We start from the raw sequence: 25,559 nt of genomic DNA, 5'->3' as shown, positions 1-25,559 counted from the left end.
GTGAATGGGGCTTCAGTGAAAAGCGCATTGCATCCGCAAGCAGGTGCAGATGCAATTCGTTTTTCACTGATGGTTGCTAAGAGATGTTGTTTGTAATCCTTCAGTTTTTTTATCACGCGTGTGAAAAAACTGAACGCAATCGCAGACAAAACTGACTGAACTTGCTTGCAGAATGGTGCGAGTTTCACTGAACGCATCCGGAGCCAATCCGTATCGTTCGTGTGAAAGAGGCCTAAGGGTTTTGTTCCTACTGGGCATATACATAATTGCTGGTGGAAATCCTGCACCGTTTTCAGCAGCAGCAAGGTGAATGAGACTTAAACCTCATTTACATTGTGTAAAAAATCCACGCAGAAATTGATATGCAGTTTGGGCTTTAAATCTGCAGTTCTCACACTTTGCAATGTACAGGATGAAATCCACAGCATAGCCATTTTATGTGGCTTTATTGCAGATTTATCGTAGTCCCCGGCAAAATCCTCTGTGGATTTTCTCCACTAAAATGCATCCCATGTGGACGCACCCAGAAAGACTACTTTAGCCTTGTATCACCTACGTGCTTTTTATTGTCGCTACTAACTATGTAATAAGAGTTTTCTGAATTGAGTTATAAAAATTGGGCTGTCACTTACCTACTGCCCATTTCAGCTTCTATCTCAGATGATGAGCAAGGCATTATTCCACGTGCCATGGCCGAAATCTTTAAACTGGTTGATGAAAATGATCTGATTGACTACACAATTCGAGTGTCTTACCTGGAGGTGTATAAAGAGGAGTTCCGAGACCTCCTGGAAGTGCAGACATCTAGTAAAGACATTCTTATAAGAGAGGATGATAAAGGCAATGTTGGTAAGTTGTGACACTCTGTGATGCACAAGATGCCTTTCTTCTGAATATCCAGCTCCCGCCAGCCTCACATCCTTTACCAGGTGTCCGATCGATGGAAGGAGATGTCAATTCCGCAGCCCTGGTCCGGGGAGGTGCTGTGGATGGGGCCAGGGTCGGACTGGCCCACCAGAGTACCGGAGGATGAACCCAAGCTCTGACAGTAATGGACCCCTAATAAGGGTCCATTCACACATCCGTATGTGTTTTGCGGATCCTCAAAACACGAACACCGGCAATGTGCGTTCTGCATTTTGCGGACCGCACATCGCTGGCACTATAATAGAAAATGCCTAATCTTGTCCGCAATTGCGGACAAGAATAGGACATGTTCTATTTTTTTCAGGAACGGAATTGCGGATCCGGACAGCGCATAGTTTGGCCCCATAGAAATAATTGGGTCCGCAATTCCATTTACGCAAAATGCGGAACAGAATTTCGGACATGTGAATGGACCCTAAAACAGGGCCCTTTAGGTCCTATATAAACAGAGGCTGGGCCATCAGAATCATTTCCTCTGGTGGGCCCAAGGGACTTCAGTCTAACACTGGATGGGGCCAGGACTATTCCTCTCCATGGCACATGTGGAGGTGAGGTGAAATCAGGAGTTTGTGCATGCGTCCGGGAAATGTATGGTTCTGGCCCTATCCACTGCACCTCCCCGTCCTGGGCTTCAGAAGTGATGTCATTGTCCGTTGACCAGACTGGAAACCTGGTAAAAGTTGTGCTATATTTCTGGTGCCACACTTCACTCCTTAATTCATTTCCAGTCGCCCTGATATTCATTTTGTTGGGGATTCTTCCCCTTGCAGACTGCCTTGCTTGTGCTTTTTTCTCTAAAGCCTATATGTGCTGCCCTCCTTGGATGCTTTCTGCTGTACTACCTACTCTCCCCTTCCCTCACTGCCATATCCATCACTGAAAGAAGGACTGTGGAGAGCAGAGAGAGCTGACACAGCCAGGAGCAGTTCTGTGGTGGATATATATCAGAATCAGAATCCTCACCAGCTAGATTAAGGAGTTTAGGCTTCGTTCACATCACTGTTCAGCCTTTCCATTCTCATGCTCCGTTTAGGAGCAGGAGAACGGAAAGGACAGATTCTGCACATAACTGAGCCGAACTGAGCCTAAGGACCCCATAGACTATAATGGGGTCCATTATGTTTCCGCTCAGAAGATGATTTTGAAACAGAGACAAAAGTCCTGCATGCACAACTTTTGTCTCCGCTCCAAAATCATCTTCTGAGCGGAAAGATAACGGACCCCATTATAGTCTATGTGGTCCTTAGGTTCCGTTTGGCTCAGTTATGTGCCTTCTCCGTCCTTTCCGTTCTCCTACCCCTAAACGGAGCAGGAGAACGGAAAGGCTGAACGGTGATGTGAACGAAGCCTAAGGCTGTATTGCACCTGCCAATTTTTCGGCAGATGATCGCTAACAAGTGTTCGTATGGACGTTTGTAGCGATTATCTTGCAGTAAAATACTGCCGCTGATTGCACAATGAACGAGCCTCGTTTATCGGGCAATTGTAATTTTCTCGCCCAGTTTCCTTGGGGGACACAGAAGACCTTGGGTATAGCTCATCTCCCTAGGAGGCGTGACACTAAGAAAAAACTGGTAAGCCCCTCCTCCACAGCTATACCCTCAGCCTGGAGAGAGAGGCTGCCAGTTTTAGCTTAGTGTCCAAGGAGGCAAGACACTCCCTGCTACTGCAGGGCTGTTTTCTCCTTGTTTAAATTTTGATTTTTACTTTTTTCTTTTCTTTTTGTTCCAGATCATCAGGGACAACAGAGACGCACTAGACCTCTCTGTTTCTCCCGGGGTTGAGCTGCGCCAGTGCCGGTCATCCGCACTGCTGCCTCCCCCACAGAAGACAAGGTGGATCAGGGCAGCCCAGCTCCCCTACATCCTGCCAGCGCAAGGGTCGCCCGCACGCCAAGTCCCTCTTCCAGCGTCCTGCCACTACGGTGCCAGTAGCTGAAGGGGCGACCCTGCTGGAATGGACCGAGGGTGAAGACGACTATGGTGAGAGAGTGGCTTCTCCAGCCCTACGTCCCCCACCCCCCACCCTGGTCTCCTGCGTGCCTGACCCCCCATACTGGGCCTCTGGACCCTTCGGTCACTGCTGGACCTAGGCTGGCCCCTGGGGTGCTGCGGGGCGACATTCTACTCCTGCTCCCTCTCCTCCCTTCTGGCCCTCATGGGACGTTTTAGCAGCAGAATGCTGAGAATAGGCATTCACTTATCAGCGTCCCTCCTGGGAACGCTGTGCTCGCATCCTCACGGGCACCCAGTCTCAGGGTCCCCCCATCCCCTCACCGATGCGCTGCTCTGGACCGGGGGCTTTTTCCTGACGGCAGTGCTGCTTGGGTTTTTTACTTCCCGGCCTGCTCGGCCGCACCTCCGGCGCTTCTTCCCGGCCTGCTGGGCCGCACCTCCTAGCTGGGCCGCACTCCGGCACTCCTTCCCGGCCCCCGACTGTTCTGGCCTGCGGGGTAGACTCCCGCGGCCGGCATCTGGCTGAGCACGATGCTCCAACGATTCCGGCCGGCCGTCGGCGACTTCCGGTCGGCCGGGCGCCGCAAATTTTGGCCCAGGCTTCGGGCCTACTGGGCCGCATTCCGGCGCTCCACCCGGGCCCCTGACTTCCGGTCCGCGGGGTGGGCTTCCGCGGCCGGTTTGTCCGGGCAGTCCGCTCCGGTTTCCTGTGCGGCCCCGGTCAGCCGGGTGCCGCAGAAAATTTAGGCCCCGGCTTCACGGCCTGCTAGGCCGCAATCTTCCGGCCTCTGTTGAGGGGGCGGGAACTTCTCCGGGCGCGAATCCTTCCCGCCTGGAGGTTCCCCGCCCCCAGGGGATCACGGCGCCGCCTCCTCCTCCCTTCCAGGTTGGTTGGCTGTTAACCCTTCGGGTACCGGCGGCTCCCGATGGGCCTATATGGCTGGCGCCCCTCCCCCCTCTACTTCTATGCTGGGCACCTGTATGGTGGCACTTCTTTCTGCCTCAGTGAGGCTATTTTTTATTTAGAAATGCATAAAATGGTTAACTAATGGATATCTTGTGCGCTGCGCAGGACGCTGCAGCCTTATCTCGGTAGCGCCGCCTGTATGCGTGCTCCTTCCATGAGCGGCATTGTGTCGCACTCCCCGGCTGGTGCATGTTTCCCTTCTAAGTGGTTCTTGCCCTCTCCGGGATACAGCGCTGGCCAAGTGCATGCGCTCTCTTTTTTTCTGTAGGCAGAGTTCGTCACCCTCCAGCTATGGTGCCTGCCATGTGCAGACAACCCCTTCCTAGGCGGGATACTGCACTCTCTCGGGTTGCAGGCTTGCCTGGTGCATGACCCCCCGCTTAGGTGGAATACTGCACTCTCACCGAATACGGTGTTGGCCATGTGCACGAGAACTCTGCACTCATTGGATTCGCTGCAGGCCATGTGCACAACCCCCTTCCATAGGCGGAATGCTGCACTCATTGGATTCGTTGCCGGTCTTGTGCATGTCCTCCTTCCATAGGTGGAATCTGCACTCTCACCAGATACGGTGTTAGTCTGGTGCACGACCCCCTTCCATAGGGGAACGCTGCACTTTCACTGGATTCACTGCCGGCCATGTGCGTGATTCCTTTCCATAGGCGAAACGCTGCACTCACTGGATTTGATACCGGCCATGTGCATGACCCCCTTCCGTAGGCGGAATGCTGCACTCACTGGATTCGCTGACGGTCTTGTGCATGACCCCCTTCCATAGGCGGAATGCTGCACTCACTGGATTCGCTGACGGTCTTGTGCATGACCCCCTTCCATAGGCGGAATGCTGCACTCACTGGATTCGCTGCCGGTCTTGTGCATGACCCCCTTCCATAGGCGGAATGCTGCACTCACTGGATTGCTGCCGGTCTTGTGCATGACCCCCTTCCAGGGGGGGAGTGCTGCACTCACTGGATTCGCTGCCGGTCTTGTGCATGACCCCCTTCCTTAGGCGGAATACTGCACTTCATTGGTTATGGTGCTGGGCAGCCGGCCATGTGCATAACCCCCTTCCATAGGCGGTATGCTGCATTCTCATTGGATTCGCTGCCGGCCTTGGGCATGCCTTCGTCCCTCAAGCGCCATGCATACGCCCTCACTGACTGGTGTCGTTCTCTCGCTGGTAAGTTGCTGGCCGCGTGCATGACCCCCTTCCATGGTGGGATGCTTGCAACTCACTAAATCCACTGCCGGCCATATACATGTTCCCCCTTCCGTGGGCGGTGTACGGCACTCTTACTGGATTCGCTGCCGGCCATGGGCATGTCTCCTTTCCTCAGGCAACATACACACACTCTCACTGACTGTATTTGTTCTCTCGCCAGTGTGCTGCTGGCCAGGTGCCTGACCCCCATCCATGGCGGGGTGCTCGCATTCTCCCTGGTTGCATTACTGGCCATGGGCATGGCTCCCCCTTCTGGGCAGCATACTGCACTCTCACCAGATACGTTGCTGGCCTCTAAGATGGGTGGAATGCTTGCACTCCCATTGGATACGGTGCTGGCCTTGTGCGTGACCACCCCTCATTCCATGGGTGGACTTTTTGTGCGCTCACAGGACTCACAACTGTCCTTGTATATGCTGTGCTGGACTTGTACTTGTCCCCATTCATTGGCGGAGTAGTTGTACTCTCACAAAATTCGGTGTTTGGTGGATTATTGCACACTCACTTAATGCTAGGATTACCCTGTGCATGTCCACTTTTCACTAGGTGGACGTCCTGCTGGATGCGGTGTGGCCATGTGCATGGCCCTCTTCTGGGCGGAATATGGTATGTCTTACTTCTCTGAAGTAGGTGCTGGTCTTGGGCATCACCCCCTTGTGGGGCGGGCTTTGCACGCTTGCTGCCCGCAATGTTTGCCAAGTACATTGCCCTCTCTTCTGGGCGGACTGCTTGCGTTCCGTCGCATGCCATACTAGTCCTTTGTGTATGTCCCCCCTTCCGGTTGCACTTTGCACTTCCGTGGATTCTGTGGGACTCTGTGGCTGGCCCTCCTTGCTGTTTGACTATTTCGCAGTGGGCGGACGCTCTTGGGCACTCTGTGCGTTGTTGGGCCGTGTATGCCTTCTCCTTCCGTAGGTGGGTTGGCTTTCTCACTGCTTATGGGGCTGCTTGTACGTATGCCTCCATTCTTCCTGCGACTTGACGTTTTTCTCTTGGGATACGGTGATTGCCGCCGGCCTGGCATTCTTCTCTGAAGAGATCTTTCTGTTCACCTGGCCTGGACGGGCTCTATTGCTCTCTACTGCAGCGAGCTGGGTGGTATCCATTCTCTGTTCAGAGGGTATATTTGGTGTTTCCGTTGTGACGGTATCCACCATATTCGTTGGCCCTTCCGCCTGGGGAGTGTTTGTGGTTCCTAGATGTGTACCCATTAGTTAACCTGTGGCATTGCTTCCCAGCGCAAGCGGTCACATGGTCGAGAGTGCTGTCTCCAGCGTCCCTCGCAGTCTACGTTGGCTCTGGCGGGATTACGGTTCCCTCGCCTGTTGCCTTTCCTCCTCTTGGATGCGTTTTGGTTTGAGTCCTTCCTGTTGGCACCCTCCGTGCTTCAGTTTGTTTTGCTACCAGGTTCTAGCCGCTCTTTTCGAGCAGGTCGCCCAACTTCTCTTGGTTGCTCGATTACCCAGGTCTCAGGGACCTCCACTTTCGATTCGTTAGGGTATTCGCCTTCTGCGAATTGGTGAGCCGGACATCTCGGAGTAGCGGAGTTCTGCTTTTGAGCGGTCCTGTGGCTTCCCTGTTGCCCGCTCCTCCTTGCGGTTGGAGGCTGTCATCCGTCTTCTCGGCTATTTTTCTCTCGACGGCTCTGTTTTGGCTTCTCCGGGGTCAGTTTTACTCCGATGTGGCTTCTGCCCCGGCCAGGCTTCAGGGGCTGTTCCTTCACTGCCCTCCCCCCTGGGGAGACCATGGTTGTTCATATGGATGGTCCCGGTGTTCCTTATGACCTCGTACTGTCTCCATGGTTCACACTGGCTGTACTAGCTGTGTGCCTATTACCGGGTTTGCCGCATTCTGTCCTCCCGCTGGGTGCAGATTACTTTTACCATTCTGGGCGATGGTCCTACTTGGACTTTACCTTCTCGGTAACCTGGCGGGCCTACTTTCTTCTGTCAAGATTACCCTTCAGGCCCCCACTCCGGGACTGTAGAACACCACCTTCTTGTGGTGGCTACAACGACAAGGACTTTAGCCTGACTTGTCCTGGAGTCTGTTGGATACTGGCCGGGTCCCTTTCGGTTCCTTCCGTTTGTCCATCTGCTCCCCCACTCCGCGTGGATTCGGGACGGCGTTGCTCGGGGGCCGACAGGACCAGTTTTCCCGACCTTTTTGCCCGTGTCACTGATTTGCGCTTACTCGCATTGGGTTACCTCCCGTCTGCCCAGACGAGTCCATCGAGCACACTAGTGTTAGCTCCCGGCCGTGCTTCGTCCAGGTTCTGTTGTCTGACTTAGGGTCTTCCCTGGGGTTCTTTGGGAAGCTGGTCATTCACCCAATTCTGCCTTTCTCTTCCCATGATTCGGTCCTTCTCCAGTCTGGCCTGGACCTGCGACTGGGACTCTGTTACTTGAAGTGTCTGCGGTTTTTTGTTTGGACGTCTCCGACTCTTGTCGACGCTCGGTCTCTTGTTTCCAGGAGGTCCGCGCCAAGGTTAACGGCTCCTGGGTGCTTTCCTCCGCTTTAACCAAATGGCTATTGCTGTGGTTACTGCTCAAGGGCAGGGTTCTGTTTTTTTGGTGTCACCGTTCATTTCACCAGAGCGGTTGGTGCCTCCGGGGCCGGAGGCCTTGGGCTTCAGCCATGTCATTGTGCAGGGTGGCCACGGTCTTCCTTGCACTCTTTACCAGGTTCTCCTGAGTGCGTACTCTGGCTTCGGCGGCGGCTGCTGCCTTGGGCCGCCTGGTTTTTGCAGGCGGCATTTCCTTGCTGCCTTCGGGTGCTTCGCCTTGGTGCTGTGGTCCCTCCCCTCTTGGACTGCTTTTGAACGTCCCAAGGTCTTCTGTGTCCCCCAAGGAAACTGGGCGAGAAAACGAGATTTTTGTATTACTTACCAGTAAAATCTCTTTCTCGCTCTTTCCTTGGGGGACACAGCACCCACCCATTCTTTGGTTTTCTCTGCACGGTTTCCGAGTTGTTTTACCCGTTGGGTAGTTGGCTTGTTGGTTCCACTTTTGGACTTTGCCTTTTTTCACTACTTGGACACGCAACTGGCAGCCTCTCTCTCCAGGCTGAGGGTATAGCTGTGGAGGAGGGGCTTAACAGTTTTTTCTTAGTGTCACGCCTCCTAGGGAGATGAGCTATACCCAAGGTCTTCTGTGTCCCCCAAGGAAAGAGCGAGAAAGAGATTTTACTGGTAAGTAATACAAAAATCTCGTTTTTAAGTACGCTTAAAAATCATTGTTTTCCGGCGGTAGGTCATGCTGTCTAATTACTATCTGCTTCCGGCAAACCACTAGACAGCATGAGGGCGAGGGATGGCATAATGATCGCTCCTCCCCATGTTGCAGGAAACATCGCTGCATGTAATAACAGAAGTCTCCTCCGCTAGCTAGCAGGCGATTGCTTGCTCAAGCCTCCTGTGTAATACAGGCTTTACACACAATCTGCAGAAGCACAATGGTAGAAACCTTTATGAAGAATAGAAGGCAAATGAACAATAAAACTTTCAGTACAAGGGTGCCCATAGCCCCTAACTGGACATATAGGTTGTAGCAAGTAGTGACTAGACATTTAAAGGCATTGTCCTGGCTGCAGTTGTTGACCGACGTTTCCTCGCTATAGGTCGTCAAAATCAGATCGGTGGGGGTCGACTCTCAGCACACCTGCTAGTCAGCGGTTTGCAAGTGTTCCTTCCACTTCTTGTTACCTGTATGCTGTCTACTTTGCAGTGTGATTACAGCTGTTCTCCCCCATTCTAGTGAATTGGAGAGGAAGCCGTAATCGCAGTGCACTGCCACCACATCGACATGCAGGTAACATTTTATGAGGATGCAGCATGCACATGAGCACCTCGGCCTCTTCACCTGATTGGTTGAAGTGCACAGAGACAGATCCCCACTTACCTAATATTGATGACCTATCCTTTTAATGATCTTATTGGTTACTTATTCTTTTAATGATCTTATTATCTTCTTTTGTCATTTGGGAAGCTGTTTGGCACTTTTGCCACTCAGTGCCTGATATCAGACATGTTGGAAAATTTCTTATGATTTACCTGGTCATTGTCATCTTTTCACGTTTCTATCAGATATGCATGGGCAGTGTTTAATTACTTTTCTATTTCTTTACCATTGATGGTCCATTCTCAGGATAGGCCATCAATATCCGTCCATTGTGAGTTGGATGAAGCTTGTGTACCTGCTGCACTGCGCCCTTTCACTTTCAGTGGGAGCAGCTTTGCTTTAAAAAAAACTCAGTCTACTATACAACTCAGTCTACTATACAATGGACAGAGCTGAGTAGTTTCGGCGCTTACTTCTGACACCCGAGCCACTCTGAAACGGCTGTTCAGCAGGGATACAGGATGTCAGACCCTGTCCAATCAGATATTGAAGACTTATCTTGAGGATGGGCCATCAGTAGTAAAGGAGTGGACAACCTCTTTGATATTGTATTAAAAAAAGGATGGGAAACACTATTGTAAGCGGTCAACTCTGCAGCAATACAGCACTGGAGACCTGATGTTGAATTCCTACCTGGGTAACATATTTGTAGGCTTTCGTTATATTCAACGGGGTTTTATCACAATTGACGTTTACCTATCCACAGGAGAGCTATACTCAACTGTCCCTTCACTCCCATATACTTTGATTGGAGGAGCATTGTGCATAATCCTCGCTATAGTCATGCAGGAACAGGGGGCTAAGGACCTTCCTTCTAGCGATATGGAGGGCATCTAGCAATTACATATTTATCACCTGTCCTGTGGATAGAGGATAAAATTCAAGATCCTTTTAAAGTGGTCTTCATGCACTTTCTGTCCCACACGCTAAGGTTATTTAGGTATTTAGTTATCTAGTTTCTGGAAGTGAATAATCAGTGTGGAAATATATAAAGAAAATGTTGGCCAACACAACTTCTCAGTGGCTAGCCCTGCTGAATCAGGGGGCCTGGGTTTCCAATGTGACCAAAGGCAGGGAGTTTGTGTGTGCCTTCCATATACTGCTAGTCAAAAGTGGTTGTATAACTTTCATTGGGACTTTCACCTTTTTAAAGTTCCCTAAATTCAGTGGAGCAGCTCCCATCCTTTATGTTTCTGGTTCCCACTGGACTTTGAAGCAATGACGTTCTGTTCTCCTTCTTGTGACCACTGCAGCCAATCACTGGCCTCAGTTGGCATGTGTGCAAAAATGGCATGTGGCCACTGAGCCTCGGCATTCTGTTGTAAAAATGACCAATTAAAACAGCATGTGTCAGTGGTTTTCTACAAACTGCTGTGATCTACCAGCACTGGGATCCTTACTGGATGTGGATTTACTCCCGGCCCTTTCCCCATTACCATGTTATTATCAGTCATACAACAAGTGGTGTTCTAAATACAAGCGACATTTTCTAAGTATAGTTTCATCCCATATTTTGTGTTTCTTTTCTCTAGTGTTGTCTGGAGTGAAGGAGACAGAAGTGGAAGGACTTGATGAAGTGCTTAGTCTACTAGAAATGGGCAACACTGCTAAACATACAGGAGCTACTCAAGTCAATACTCAGTCTAGCCGCTCGCATACAATCTTCACTGTCACAATGGAACAGAGGAGAGTAGTTGGCCGAGTCACCAAAATGACCCTTGGTGAGGATGGCCCTGGTCTAGCAATTGGCCAGGTCCTGTCTTCCAAGTTCCACTTTGTAGACTTGGCTGGTTCTGAACGTATACTGAAAACAGGCAATACTGGAGAGAGGCTAAAGGAAAGTATTCAGATCAACTCCGGATTGCTAGCCCTGGGTAATGTAATCAGTGCTCTTGGGGACCCCAAGAGGAAGGGGAGCCATATCCCATACAGAGATTCCAAGATCACCAGGTAATAGCAAATGGCTTAATGGTTACAATGTGTGCATGTTTTTTTTTATAATGTTCCCTTTATGTATAGCTGGAAAACCTCTATCTTTTTTAGAAATCTTTTACCTTATAAAGCTTCATGGCTGGCGCTTAATCAGCTTATACTATAATTGGTTCCTTCCTATGAGCATTTTACCTTATAATCTTCCTGGAGAGACTACTTTATGGTGTTATTCCAGAACTCCAGCTATTCCTACTCTGTGCATCATGAATTTTTACTCTAACCTTTACTGTACGATAATACCCTGTTGCCCTCATCCTTGTGGGCATGCACTGGAGGGCGTGATGAGGAAGGTGATTAACCAGTGTTCGCTTCTGTCTTCAGCCACTTGCCAATCGGAGTGGGTGTATCATTCAACACATGGCTACCTATTGCTCTCCTTTTTGAAAGGGTCTTCCGGCCCTGGAACTGATAATTCCCAGGTCCTATTCTGTGCCCCTGAAAATGTTTCCCCCACTGTCTCTCAGAGGCTACTTTTGGTTAGCGTACCTCTTGGTGAGAGAACGTTATCTGCTAGAAATGCCCTTATGGTGCACTGAAAGACATTTTGTCCAGTCAACAGACTTTAAGAGGGGATGTCTCATTAGACTGAGAGAAACAGGACATTACATGCCCTGCCATTAACAGCCAGCCATTGTTGCCACCGTTTATATGGCAGTGTCAACTGCGGCTTGGAATCATGCCTTCTTTAGCGACGTATACAGGTTCTGTTTGGGATTTCACAATAGATGGGTTCCATAATGGAATCGTCATGGTGAGCGCTTCAATCCTGCCTTTCCTGTGAGGCTACACACTGCACCAACTGCTGGTGTGGTAATCTGGGGAGCCATGGCATGCGACTGTCACCCCTAGTAGTGGTATGAGGGACACTAACAGATCAGCGATGTGGCCACAGGATGTCCTGCACATGTGTTGCCTCTCATGGCAAGGTTTCCAGCTGGCATTTTTAGCAGGATAATGCTCACCCACAGACTGCAAGGGTTTCCCAGGAATGTCTCCACCAGATAGCAAAGCTTCCTTGGCCTTCCTGGTCATCAGATTTATCCTCAATTGAGCATTTATGGGCCAAGCTGGGATGTCAGTCTCAGCAACCTATGAGTGTTGGCAAATGTGCTACTGGATACCACACAAAAAAGCGCTTGCTATTACTTACCGCTCCGTGGTCACCCGCCAGCCCGTACCGCACTGCACTTTCAGCCCTGACACATCATCAGGACATAGTGCACGTATGCAGTGAAGAAGATGGTGGAGCGGAGCCACTCCATGTCCACAACCTCACTGCAAGAAACAGCAAAGTATGAGTGAGGACGCTGCCATGAGCACACTACAGAGATCTGGGTGACATGGTGTGTGCAAGGAGGATCCGGGCGGCTGGGGACTGCAGGCGATGCAGAACTTTGCGAACAAGTGGATGAGGTGAGTTTAATTATTATTTTTATTTTTTATTTTTAACCCCTCCATTCCTCATTTACTTAGCATTCTGTATTAAAGGGAGTCTTTCACGCCGATTCACCCTATTAACCTAATAACAGTGTTATGTCCACGGCATCCCCCCTATTAAAACTGTGCTTACCGTTAGTTCCTTGCTAGCATCGTTGTGCAGAAAAACAGACCCAGGCCTCTGGGTCATTTTCATACAAAGCCACTCCCCCTCCGCCGCGGTAAACTGTGATGCCCCGGCCCGACTGTGGTCATTCAATGCGCATGCTCCGATATCGCATTCATCGGCGGATGCGCGGGATTACGGACAGGAGGAGGGGGGTTAGAGCAGAGACTAAGGGCGGCGGAGGGGGAGTGGCTTCGTATGAAAAATGACCCAGAGGCCTGGGCACCGGCCATTGTAACACTGCCCCTGGGCACCTTCACAGCCTCATTTGCATACGGATTAAAAGTGTTTTTCTGCACAACGATGCTAGCAAGGAACTAACGGTAAGCACAGTTTTAATAGGGGGGATGCCGTGGACATAACACTGTTATTAGGTTAATAGGGTGAATCGGCATGAAGGACTCCCTTTAAGAATGCTATTATTTTCCCTTATAACCATGTTATAAGGCAGGCACGTCCAAACTGCGGCCCTCCAGCTGTTCCAAAACTACAACTCCCAGCATGCCTGGATAGCTTACAGCTATTAGAGCATGCTGGGAGTTGTAGTTTTGCAACAGCTGGAGGGCCGCAGTTTGGACATGCATGTTATAAGGGACATCTACACAACACCTAACCCAAACCCAAACTTTTGTGAAGAAGTCCGGGTTCGCGTCTGGGTACCAAACATGCCGAATTTTCTCACGTGCGTGGAGAACGCATTAAAACGGTTTGCACTTGCATGAAAAAAATTGCGCATTTTCCAGGCGACGCACCTGCGTCCTATCTGGCCCTCACACGCAACGCCTTTGTGAAAGAGGCCTAAGGGTTGTCTGTTGTCGTACTCCTATTTTTCTTCGGTCAAGGTTTCCCTACTTGTAGATATTAGGAGCTGTTCAGATTCTGGTAACAAATATCTAAAAAAAAATATACAGAAATGCAGCAGTGTGAACACTTGAACGTAGTCCTGGGTCAATTTTTGACAGCTCTGTATATGAATATGTATTAGTGTTCAGTCCCCACATTTACTACACGTTCCTGCTTTCATCTCTGTAATTGTTTAATTTCTGAATTTTTGTGTTATATATTTCTTGTTCATCTGTCGTGTCTACGTTGGAATTTGAAATGAATGGATGGCATGTAATTTCTCCATAGGATCTTGAAGGATTCCCTTGGAGGAAATGCCAAGACTGTTATGATTTGTTGCATAAGTCCTTCAGCATCAGACTTTGACGAGACTTTGAACACTCTAAACTATGCCAACCGCGCGCAGAATATTAAGAACAAAGCAACGGTCAACTGCAAGAAAGATGCCGAGCGTGTGGAAGACCTGCAGCATCAGATAAAGTCACTGCAACGTGCGCTCGAGCAGAGACACAGATCAGAAACGCGAATACTGAATAGATTTGACCCTTCCAAGTGTGCAGCCCGAAGGTCTACAGAAGATCATGTGTCCCGGCTAATGGCAGAGTGTGCACATTACAGGACTTGTACAGACACAGGTTACCTCCTTCTTATGGACCTTCTGTCAGAGAGAGGGCTGTCTCCCTCTCAGGCCCAGAGGGTGAGGGACTGGATGTGTTCTGTAGAAGAGGAAAGGAGTGAAGTGACATCAGCTTCAGGACTAGACAGTGGAATCGAGAGCTCTTCTGTGGAGGAACCCACAAAAGAAATCAGAAGACCAACCAAAGGCAAGGTAGGAGTCCAATTATAGTGTTGTCACTAGCATTCCTTTTCTAAGCAGTGTGCAACATGTTGACCAACCCAGCACAGCGACAGGTCTCCCTGAATATGCTTGTGTTCTCAAGGCGAGAGGGTAGTCGCTGTCAAACACCTGTGGCAGCGATTTATCACCCGTGAGAACAGATGATTGGACATGAGGATTCCTTTCCTCACCATTTGCTATTGATTTAGTTGGGTCACCCATATAGACATTAGATGGTCGGTCCTGCTAAAATTGGTGGGTTCAGCCTATGTTAAAGGGGTTGTCTCACTTCAGCAAATGGCATTGATCATGTAGACAAAGTTAATACAAGGCACTTACTAACATATTGTGATTTGTCCATATTGCTTCTTTTGCTGGCTAGATTAAATTTTCCATCATATTTACTTCTCGTTTCCAGTATTTATGACCACCGTGCAGTGGTGGCCGCGCTTGAGCACTATACAAAAAAGCGGCAGCCTCTTTGGTGCTCGGGACTGAGAACGCACATAGGCGCGCATGCGCAGCAGGTCCTTTTCTAGCCACCCTGAATCTTCGCTGCAGCGGTGGTCATAACCCCTGGAAGGAGCAGTGTATAATGTAATAGCAAAATGAATCCAGCCAGAAAGGAAGGCAATATGGACAATCACAATACATTAGTAAGTGCCTTGTATTAACTTTCTCTACATGATAAATGCCATTTGATGGAGTCAGACAACCCCTTTAATCTTATGTGTATAACCACCAATATCTGGCTGGCTGAGCATTTCTGACTGCACTGTATACCGCTATAAAACCTTGCCCTTTTTTTTTTACTTTGCAAGTGTTGGAAAAATGTTTGCGGCCTTCTTCACATATGGCAGTTGTGCCCAGTCAGTTGTTTTAGGCTAGGAGCCGAACACAAGTGATATTTGTGCACTTCAGACATAAAAATCTAGCATGCAGGTTTTTTTCCGTTATTTGACATCTGATGTGCTGGATGTATGTGAACGAACCCTCCTTCGTTTTCTGCATCACTCTGGAGGGGACGATCTCTTGTTTAAGATGTTAAAATAAGCCTTAGGAACATTTCTGTGTCTGCAGTAATGAGAATTCACAACAAGCACATTTTAAAATCCAGAAAGCTGAGCAGATCATTCTGCAGACGGGGTCCCAACCTGAACCTTCTAGAGCTAAATGTTAAATCGGCCATATTCCAACATAGCCTTATCCCCCTTGTAATTGTTAGTATGAAGACCTAGTGCAGAGACTTGGTGTCATGATGACTTGTAGTGAAGTTCTTTTCTCTGCTGTATTAGTATGGGAGCCAGAAGAATGTAAATGAAAGCTGCATGCAAGTCATTAGCATCTATAATGTTAGACATCTGTATTCCATTAGGAAAAGGCATATCTCTTTAAGCGGCTTCCAGCTTGGGCTGGGTACTGGGTCTAAAGTAATATAGTAACTGGAGGGCACTCAATTACCAGAGAACATCAAGGCAGGATGTCAGTAATCCCAATGTATTACCTAAAATAATACCTAAGATGGTGACAGAGCTAAAACCGTACTCGCATATATCTAAAAACATGCAACTAAAAAGATACACATAAAACAAAATTGACCGCACAGTAAAATGTCCACACAATCCGTGTAGGGCTGCAATGTCCGTATGCAACTCAGGTCAGGTGTATGACCGCATGTATTCAGATTCAATTAGTGTGCAAACTCAGCAGGCAGTATAGGTCAAATGTTCAACCAATATAGTCTTGTCCAAAACTTCATACAAGCCCCATAGGCCAAAGTACATTACCCCTCCTGCGTCCCCTTGATCTTGCTCCAGCCACTTGGACTCAGGTCTATAACGCGGCATCCCACGTGACCTGACTGCGTCCCACGTGATGCACGTAGCTGTTGTAATGCTGGTCAGTGCGCTGGATCCTAAGGTCCGGACCGTATGGTTGTATCCTTAAAGAGACCGGTCCTGTATGGAGACTTACTGGGAGTGCCCCATGTTATGGAGACTTATTGTCAATGCTCCATGGGAAAACAATATGCAAAGAGGTGTCTCTTGAGAAAGATCCATCTTGCTCGCTTTTTTTTAACAAGTCTTTGGACATGACGAGGGAAAATAGCCAGGCCAGATATCCATCTGTAGACTGCTTGTTTCGGGGTGCTTGCCCTACTCCCTCATTAGTACGGAGTAGGATTCTGGCTTGCTGGGACCCACTTCCAAGTGGTGGCAGAAGTGAGATGGTTCTTTTTTCTCAGAAGATAACACATTACAAATAAGCAGTTTAGTTAACCTCCTGATTCCTCTAATTTTGGAACATTTGTCTACCTTCCAGTTATATATGTAGCCTAGTCCTAAAAATGGTAATTCCTTAGTGAGAGAGGCAGGCTGGCTGACCTTATTTCTGAGATTTTGTGACCAGACCATGGGTTTAATGTGATCTGAAAACACTGGATCATGGATCCCTTTGATGCTGTGAGTTCAGGTCAGTTGAACCTGTGGTCGGGCCGAGACACATCGGCGGAATGTGGATGTATAGTGTGTCCAGAGTCCGGCCTACAGGAGAGGAGGTTGTAAGCAGAAGAAAGATTGCTCTAGGGGCAGGATTGTAAGAATAATGGAGAAATATGTAGAGTACTAGGTTGTCGTGGACTTTGTAGACACGTTTTAATACTTCTAACCATTTCTTTAGTAGATTGTAGTCACAATGGCATCTAAGAAATCAGATATGTTTGTAGCAGCACAACACAAAGCAAAAAGTCCTTTTTAGTGGTGGTGCCAGCAGTGTTGGGCGCCAGTCTGAGGCTCCCCCTACATCACATGAATTTTGTCAGAAAACCGCAGCACTCACTTGTCTTCAGCTCTTCACAATTTAATCACCAAACACAATGCGACGTTTCGACCAGTATGGTCTTTCTTTATGCTTGAGAAACGTCATATTGTGTTGGTGATTAAATTGTGAAGAACTGAAGACAAGCGAGTGCTGCGGTTTTCTGACAAAATTCATGTGATCTAACAAATCAGCTGATGGACTGTAGGAATGGACCTTGAGATGATCATTGAAGGGGTTATCCAACCTCTATAATGCCCAGGCCCCTCATATTGGTCATACTTGCCCCTCTCCCTGGCCCCCGTGTCACTTCTGATGCCCGCACGACAGCCGATAGTAGGCTGTGACGAGAACGAGCAACTCATTGCCTTGTTGTAAAGCCTTACTGTAAGGCCTCATGCACACGACCGTTGTTTTGGTCCGCATCCGAGCCGCCGTTTTGGTGGTTTGGATGCGGACCCATTCACTTCAATGGGGCAGCAAAAGATGCGGACAGCACTCAGTGTGCTGTCCGCATCCGTTGCTCAGTCCCGCTCAGTCCCGTTGCTCAGTTTGCGGACAAGAATAGGCATTTATATTAAAGGCTGTCGTGCCATTCCGCAAATTGCGGAACGCACACGGACGCCATCTGTGTTTTGTGGATCCGCGATTTGCGTACCGCAAAACGCACCACGGTCATGTGCATGAGGCCTAAGGCGTAGTTCACACTTCAGTGATTTCCATCCGTGATTGTGAGCCGAAAACAGTAGTGGAAGCTACAGAGAGATGAGATATAACTGTAAGATCTGCACCCGTTCTGTGTTTCTGACCTGCACTTGGTTTTGGCTCAGAATAACTGATGAAGATCACTGACGGAATAACTGAAGTGTGAACTAGGCCTAAAGTTCACAATAAATAGGGTTCACTAGAACTTGCAGTTGGTTTCAGACTTTCTCCTATGGAGTTAATTCCCATCTCGCCCTGTTGCAGGAAACGTTACGTTTTGAAAGTGACACCGAGAAGGACAAATGCATTGAAACGTTGAAGAATAAAATCCAGAGGTTGGAGGATGAGAATAGAGACTTCTTGGCTGCTTTGGAAGATGCCATGGAGCAGTACAAAATTCAGGTATCTAGTAGTAACTCATTGCTTGTGCTGCATTAAAGGGGCATTTGTGGCATGTATCGATTTTGGGGTCCTACTGGCACCAATCCTCCCATTCACAATGTCACTGTCACTAGAGAGTGTATTCTGAGCACTGTGTACCCCGGTTTCCTACCAGTATATGCTATTCATGTCTGTCAAGAGTAACCCATTTAAAGGGGTTGCCAGAGTTTGGGATAACCATTTGTGAAGGAAGTGTGCGATTAATCCATTACTTACCTGTTTATTCCCCTGCCTTTCCAGAGTCACCGCTCCATTCTGCCAGCCAGTCTCTGTTTATATGTTTGCAGCAGTAATGTGCCCACAGGACCTCTTTGGGCATCTGCTGTATACAGCACAATACTGCTAGAATCAGTCATGTGGGTATATGGCCATGTCACTTCTGCAGTCAAGTAAAGGGAGACCGGGCTGGAAGACAAGAATAGGAGCTGGAGAATAAACAGGTAAATAATGGTATTTTATCATATCCCCATCCCCTTGGACAACCCCTTTAGGGTACATCCAGAAGGCAAGACATTTGTGGTACAAAAACCTGCTACAAACCCGTGGCAAAATCATTGTGCAGATTTGGGGGGGGGGGGGGGGGAGATCCTCACATGCTGTAAATTTCAAATCCACATCGCAAGTCGGTTTAGACGGCTTTTTAGCAGTTTGTGGATTTCCTTAAAATCTGCTCCACTTTGCTGGTACTGTCAAACCCGTTCTCTTCCACCTTGTCTCTTTTGGAGGATTCGATATGATATTATACTGCACCAGTCACTCCAGGTACTGGGTTAAACATAGTAGAAAATATGAATTTATCCTATCCGCCAAGGGTTTGCCCAGCGGCATTACCTTAAATAGGACATCTATATTGAAATTATGAGCAGACAGTAGAAACACATATAACTTCTATTTTCAGCTTTGTTTTATCAAATGATAAAAATTATTTGTTTTAATGGCAGCCCATGTAACTGTAGGCTGACAGTGGTATCCGTCAGAGGTATACATTGGGGAATTCTCCCACTGATATGTAAATCCCTTCCCTACAGTAGGTCATCAGTCCGTTTCCTCTCCTGTGAGTTATATGAGTGGGTAAGTGTGGTGTTTTTTCACAGGGCTGACAGTAGTTTTGTTTTTTAGAGTGATAAACTGCAAGAAAGACAAGATGAAATTGCCCAGTTGCAGTCCCATCTGGAGCAGTTGAGGCCTGGTCTGTCCGTCACGGCTCTGCTGAAAGATGTACATTTACTACAGATGGGGGCAAGGCCGAGTACGGCTCCTTTGGTTGCAAAGCCTTCACTCACAACGGGTCCGCATAGATTTCTATACGGCAACTGTTTACAAGCCACGCAGAAGAAGGTATGCAAGAACATTTTCATTTCTTAACACACATTATATGGCAGTTACCTCTTGCAAGAGTCATCAGTTAGTCTTACATGTGCCGCGTTCATATTTTTTGTATGTTTTTAAAGGGGTATTTCCATTTCAAACATTGGTGGCATATCACTAGGATACGTCACCCGACATAGCCGCTATCTCCATAATGGGCCCCCAAAATCAAGGAGAGCACGCCGTGCAAGTGCAGCCACCCTTCATTAACCTCTATGGGAGTTGGAAAACGGCAGAGTGCCGGCTCAGCTATTTACTGTAGTCAAGGCCTTATTCACGTGTGTGATGACATCTAGATGGCCATTTCAGTACATTGGGACCATTCCTTAAATTTCTGTTTCTTATTTTTTATTTTATCAAAGACTTTAAAATATGCATAACAATGTTTCTGTTAAGAAAACCTTAGTCCTTGCCAAATGTCCATCTGTCTTGTAATAGTAAGCCGCCATTTTCATGCATTCTCCGTGCACTCTGCTCAGCGTCTTTTTCCTCAGGGCATATTATTACCAGGGAGCTCCAGCATCCATGACAAGATGGCCAGTGGTTCATCCGTGAAGGATCTGTGTTTGGTCCGTGTGTCCATTTTTCCCTTCAGTGTGTATCTGTATTCCACGGAAACTGCTCCACTGAAAATACATTTCCAGAGCATCTCCTACCAATGATCCATAAGAAACCTCTGACTGAACACTGATGCCATCAGTGGTGTGTCAGTGGTTTTCTCAGACCCATAGACTTCAATGGGTTTGTTTGGTCTGCACCATTGACCAAAATAGTGCGTGTCTCCGTGTATTCTCCACTGAATAAACACATTAAAATCAATGAATACATGTGCTGTCCGTGGAGAACACAGACATCTCATGTCCGTGATTTACTGATGTGTGAATAGGATTATTAGGATTATTAGACTTTTGATAAAAAGGGCCATGAAGCACAAGTTTGGGCAAAGTGCTGTGTTCTCTGAGCTATTTTGTCTGTTTTTAATATTTTTTTTTTTTTTCTGGCGCTACAGAAACATATTTGATAAATAAAGCTTTTTTCCATTCAGTCCCCGAATGCACATCAGTACATGGACTGATGTGTCGAGTGTTGTCACTATATTGGTATAGCGGTGGGAGCCACATCTTTCAGACATTAACTGCTTATTGTCTAAGATGTGAATACCCGGTTAATGATCAAGTAATTGCTGTCTACCTACCAGTAGGGGGAGCTCTGCAGAATTATCCATATGACTTTGCTCTGAGCTTTACTTAAAGGGGTTCTCCAAGAGTATAAAATGTCCCGTCATTTGCCCACATGGAATATACTTATCCCGGTGCTGCTCCTGGTCCCTGCACCACCACTTCTCCCTGCACACGGATGAAAACATCCGGGGAAGGTTGGAACAGCCAATGGCAGGCGGAGACGAGCCTCCCTAGCATCGCGGGTGACGCTACGAAGGCTTGTCCTTGTCCCCGCCTGCCATTGGCTGCTCAACCCATCCCCCCCCGACACCAGATGCTTTCATCTGTGTGCAGGGAGAAGCAGCAGTAGCAGTGCACGGACCAGGAGCGGCGCCGGGAGAGGGGGGGGGGGTAAGTATATTGCATGTGGGGTGCCCGTCACATGAGGGGACATTTTATACACCCCTTTAATGTAGGCATCAACCTCTGGCACTCCAGCTGTTCAGAAAATACAACTCCCAGAATGCTCTTTTTACTTCTATGGGAGTTAAAAGAACAGCCAAGCAAATGTGCATGCTGGGAGTTGTAGTCTCACACAGTGGCAGCTGCAGTCAGCTAGAATATATCATTATGAAGTGTGAATGGAATTTGAAATTCTGTATGATAGAAACTAAGCTCTGTCCAGTATAAAGTCATATGAAATGAATCAGCACCAACTCTACAACCCAAACACAACATGATGATAAATGTTGGATATTAATTTGGTCAGTGTAGACTCCGCTCATGGCAAACAGCTCTTTAGAAAATAAAGAGATTACCAGTATTCCAGGACCAGTACGGAAATCTGGCTAATGTCGGGTATTGCGGCGTAGCACTATTGAAGCGAATGGGGCTTAGCTGCAATACCACACACAACCTGTGGACAGATGTGGTGCTGTTTTAGGAAGAAAGTAACAATGTTGTTGTTTTTTTTTTTTTTTTTTTTTTTTGTTCTTTTAATTTTTCTACTACATGGGCACATTCTCAGATTGCATGTTAATAGTGGTTATACCCTGTTGAACTAGTCATCTTTTTTTCCTTAGCTTTTTCCATTTGGATAATCACTAGTGTTAAGCGAACTTGTGTTTTAAGTTCTGCGTCTAAAGTTCGGGTTATCTAAGAATCGCTATATGGATTCCTCTACTACGGACCATAACGGAATTTAGAATCCTTAATGCGATTCTTCAATAACCCGAACTTTAGACGCCGAACTTAAAACACAAGTTCGCTCAACTCTAATAATCACCTTTACCAGAACGGGATAAATGAAAGGGGTTGTTTGAACTTAGAAAAATATGTCAAATGATGTTGATCAATAATACAAGGCAAATCCGTTGGCCGAGAGTTGTACACTTTCTACAGGAAAGCAGCCATGTTTTTCTAATATCATATTACAATGATTAGCCATCATGAATCTTTTGCATGGTGACTTAGAAACATAGAAAACTTAGAATGTGTCGGCAGATAAGAACCATTTGGCCCATCAAGTCTGCCATATTTTTTTTCAAGCAGTGCCTCTCACACGTCTTATTCAACCTATCTACATGTATTCTAGTGCCTGGTATTCGTTATGTTTATTCCAGATTTCAGAAAGTGTTGCTTCTTTGTCTAAGGAGCTTACAAGGAACTTTCAATCTGGAACCCAGAAACTGGTGTCCAGCATGGAGGAGGCAGACACAGTGCTGTGCAGACACTTCAGTGAGGACTCCGATCCATCAGGAGAGTCAGAGGAAGAGTCAAAGGAGAATGAGGAGTTTGAGAGGGAAGCTAACCAGTCTCTCCCTCCAAACAGGTAAGCTTTTCCATTTCACGTTTCTCAAGTTATTTAGGGATATATGTAGAAAAGGTGTCTGTCAGCAGTTTTTTTGATGCAAAACTGCTGAAAGGCATAGGTGCTACAGACAGGAGGCATTACATGCCTCTGTCCCTGATTTTAATCCCTGTAGTGCTGCAAAAAAAAAGCTTTATATGCATTAACTCATGTCACCTGCCCCTGCATATGTCAGCAGTTTAGCATAGACAAAACTACTGATGGACTCCCTTTAAAGGGGTAATTTCATTGGATCCTCAAGAAGGCTGTAATGCAGCTCCATTCCATGGAATTCAGCTTTTGCATATATATTATGTGGTGATGTACAGTGATTGCTATTACTTACTTCAGTGCCTGTACTTAGTGGCCTTAAGGTGACCATACACAGCCTTAAGGACTGACAAAAGTGCCGTCGGTTTCCACCACCCTAAAATAGTATTCCTCTCAAAATACAACTGATTGGGACGATACATGGTTATTTTGAGAGGAATACCATTTTAGGGTGGTGGAAACCGACGGCACTTTTGTCAGTCCTAAGACAAGATTTATACAGGTTGAGCAGAGTGCCATCGGCTCCTACACCATTTATTATCCTAGAAGTTTTTATATCTGATTGTGTTTATGATTGTATTTTAATGAGACTGTACATCGACAGGCTGAATTTCTATTTCTATTTTTATTTCTTGTATTCCCAATAAATCATGGTCATATTCCATATATGAGTGCCAGTCCTTGATACTATATTAATTCAACTTAGCTTTGAGGGGTGTCTCAATTTTGGACTTGAGCACCTACCCTGAGGGGACAGTGGTGAGCGGATCCCTTTCTTTTTTTCAGTATTATGTTTCCGTGTCCGTTCATTTTTTTTAATTTATTTTTTTTGCAGATAGAATGCAGACCCGCCAAAAATGTAGACAGCACACAGTGTGCTATCCGCATCCGTATGTCCATTCCGTTTTGCTGACAAGGATAGGCATTGTTATAATAGATCCGCAAATAAAACTGATGCCATACGGACTTCATCATTTTTTTTTTTTTTTTTTTTTTTTGCTGGTCGCAAAACGCATACGGTCGTGTTAATGTAGCCTAAGAGTCAGGGCCCTGCTTGCAAGAGCTTACAATCTATGAGGAAGTGGGGATGACACAAAAGATAGTTGATTGTGATATGTGGTAAAGCCATTATCGTACTGAAAGCAGTGGAGGAGGCCGATCTGCTTCGGGTGTGTGGACTGTTAGAGGAAATTATTTGCCGGCACCACCGCCAATCAGCTGTCTGAAGAGAAAGCATTTTGTACTCTTTAAACAGCTGATCGGCTGGGCTGCCATTTGATTTTGATGACCTGTCCTCAGGATAGCAATCGTGGATAGGTCATGGCAGCATCTCTGGTTCCATCTTTATTGCTTGTACTAAAAAGAACGTGTACTCTTTTTAGTACCAGTAATAAAGATGGAACCGGAGATGCTGCCGCGACCGTGTTTTTGATTGCTGATCTGTGGACCGCTGATGATCTGCGGCCGTGGTTGGGCTGGTGAGGTCCGTGGGTGCTGCTCTTCAACTTTTTATCTTATACTTTTCTCAGGATAGGTCATCAATAGTGTTGAGCGAAGCAAGCTTCGGATGCTTCACCCAAAGTTGCTTCGCTCAAAACTTCTGAATAATACTGTACAGAGATTTGTCTCTGTACAGTATTAGAATGTATGGGCTCCAATGAGCCGAAGTAAGTTATTCACGAAGTTGCGCGTGACTTTGTTGAATAACTTTGGTAATAAAATTTTAAAGTGGAAACCATTTTAAACTTTAAACCGAACTCTGCTTCGGTTCCGACTAGTTTTTTATGACCTTAGCTGTAGTTTGGGTCCATTGTACTGCTGCAGAATAAATATGGAGACAAACTTCCTGCTGAGTTCACTGTTTAGGCTTGAGCGAATCGAGCTTCAGATTTATAGATCATAGATCCGAAGTCAATTCGTTCAAAAACTTCGATGTTAATGCTGTTTCTGTACAGCATTAAAAATGCATTGGCTCCGTGGAGCCAAACTTTGTCTTGCACAAAGTCACGAAGTGGGCTTTGGTACCGAGGTACCAGCCAGTACCAAAGCCCACTTCGGATTCCTATTTTAAAATGTTTTTAAATACGCAAATCGGAATACCGTAGTAATTCACCAAAGTATAGCGCGACTTTGGCCAAGACTAAGCACCACGGAGCCAATATATTTTAATGCTGTACGGAAATAGCATTAACACTGAAGTTTCGGTCAAGCCTACTGTTATTTGTTTTTTTTTTTTTGTTTTTTTTTTTGTTATTTATCTTTTGCTTTCACTGTAGGTGTAAAAGGCTGTCCAAAGGGGATGTAAAAAATGTAGCTCGGCGGTATCAAACACCTGTTCAAGACAGTGAGGATGAAGAGGATACCTTGCTAGACAGAAACTCCTCTGGATGTAAGTTGCATTATAGCATTTGCATTAATAACCCTGGGCAAATAAATTGACTATAGACCTACATTTGTCATCAGACACGCACAGGTCCATACGGAGCAGTTCTTCGTTCAGGGCGCTCTTCGATAGCATTGGCACAATACAAATTGTCAGCACTTGATGTACTGAACATAACTAGCTCTGTTCTGACTAACTGTAACATAAATATGGCACTGCATAGGATCTGATCCAGTGATAGGCTCAGCTTGAGAAAGACTCAGTCACCTTAAAGGGGTTGTCTCAACTCCAACTTTGATGGCACTACCTACCTGCGCTCATCTCGATACCAAGCTCACTGAAGTGAAGGGGAGTACAGTGCGCTCTCTATTCACTTCTGTGGGACTTTCTAAAACAGCAAAGCGAACTTGCTTGACCAATTTCACAAATCCCATGGAAATCAATGGAGAGGGCGCTCTCCTTCACTTCTGGGGGCCCGGATGCACACCTATCTTACTCTGATGGCATATCCTAGTGATAGACCAACACTTGTAAAGGAT

The 25,559-nt window shown here is 47.1% G+C and overlaps 1 protein-coding gene across 2 annotated transcripts in view; it reads left to right on the top strand.

Moving 5' to 3' along the window:
• KIF7 (kinesin family member 7) overlaps positions 1-25,559 on the top strand; it is a 49,809-nt gene that overhangs the window by 4,819 nt on the left and 19,431 nt on the right. The window contains exons 3-9 of one of the 2 annotated variants that reach the window (XM_044279482.1): positions 649-849; positions 10,503-10,920; positions 13,697-14,237; positions 18,033-18,170; positions 19,329-19,547; positions 22,390-22,568; positions 24,914-25,026. In XM_044279482.1, the coding sequence (XP_044135417.1) occupies positions 649-849; positions 10,503-10,920; positions 13,697-14,237; positions 18,033-18,170; positions 19,329-19,547; positions 22,390-22,568; positions 24,914-25,026 (1,809 nt within the window). Of the gene's footprint in view, positions 1-648; positions 850-10,502; positions 10,921-13,696; positions 14,238-18,032; positions 18,171-19,328; positions 19,548-22,359; positions 22,569-24,913; positions 25,027-25,559 lie in introns of both variants that reach the window. The other variant, XM_044279481.1, reaches the window with a different exon arrangement.

The sequence above is a fragment of the Bufo gargarizans genome, chromosome 2, assembly GCF_014858855.1.
Source record: "Bufo gargarizans isolate SCDJY-AF-19 chromosome 2, ASM1485885v1, whole genome shotgun sequence".
Taxonomy (NCBI): domain Eukaryota; kingdom Metazoa; phylum Chordata; class Amphibia; order Anura; family Bufonidae; genus Bufo; species Bufo gargarizans.
This window is presented reverse-complemented; position numbering and strand designations above follow the sequence as displayed.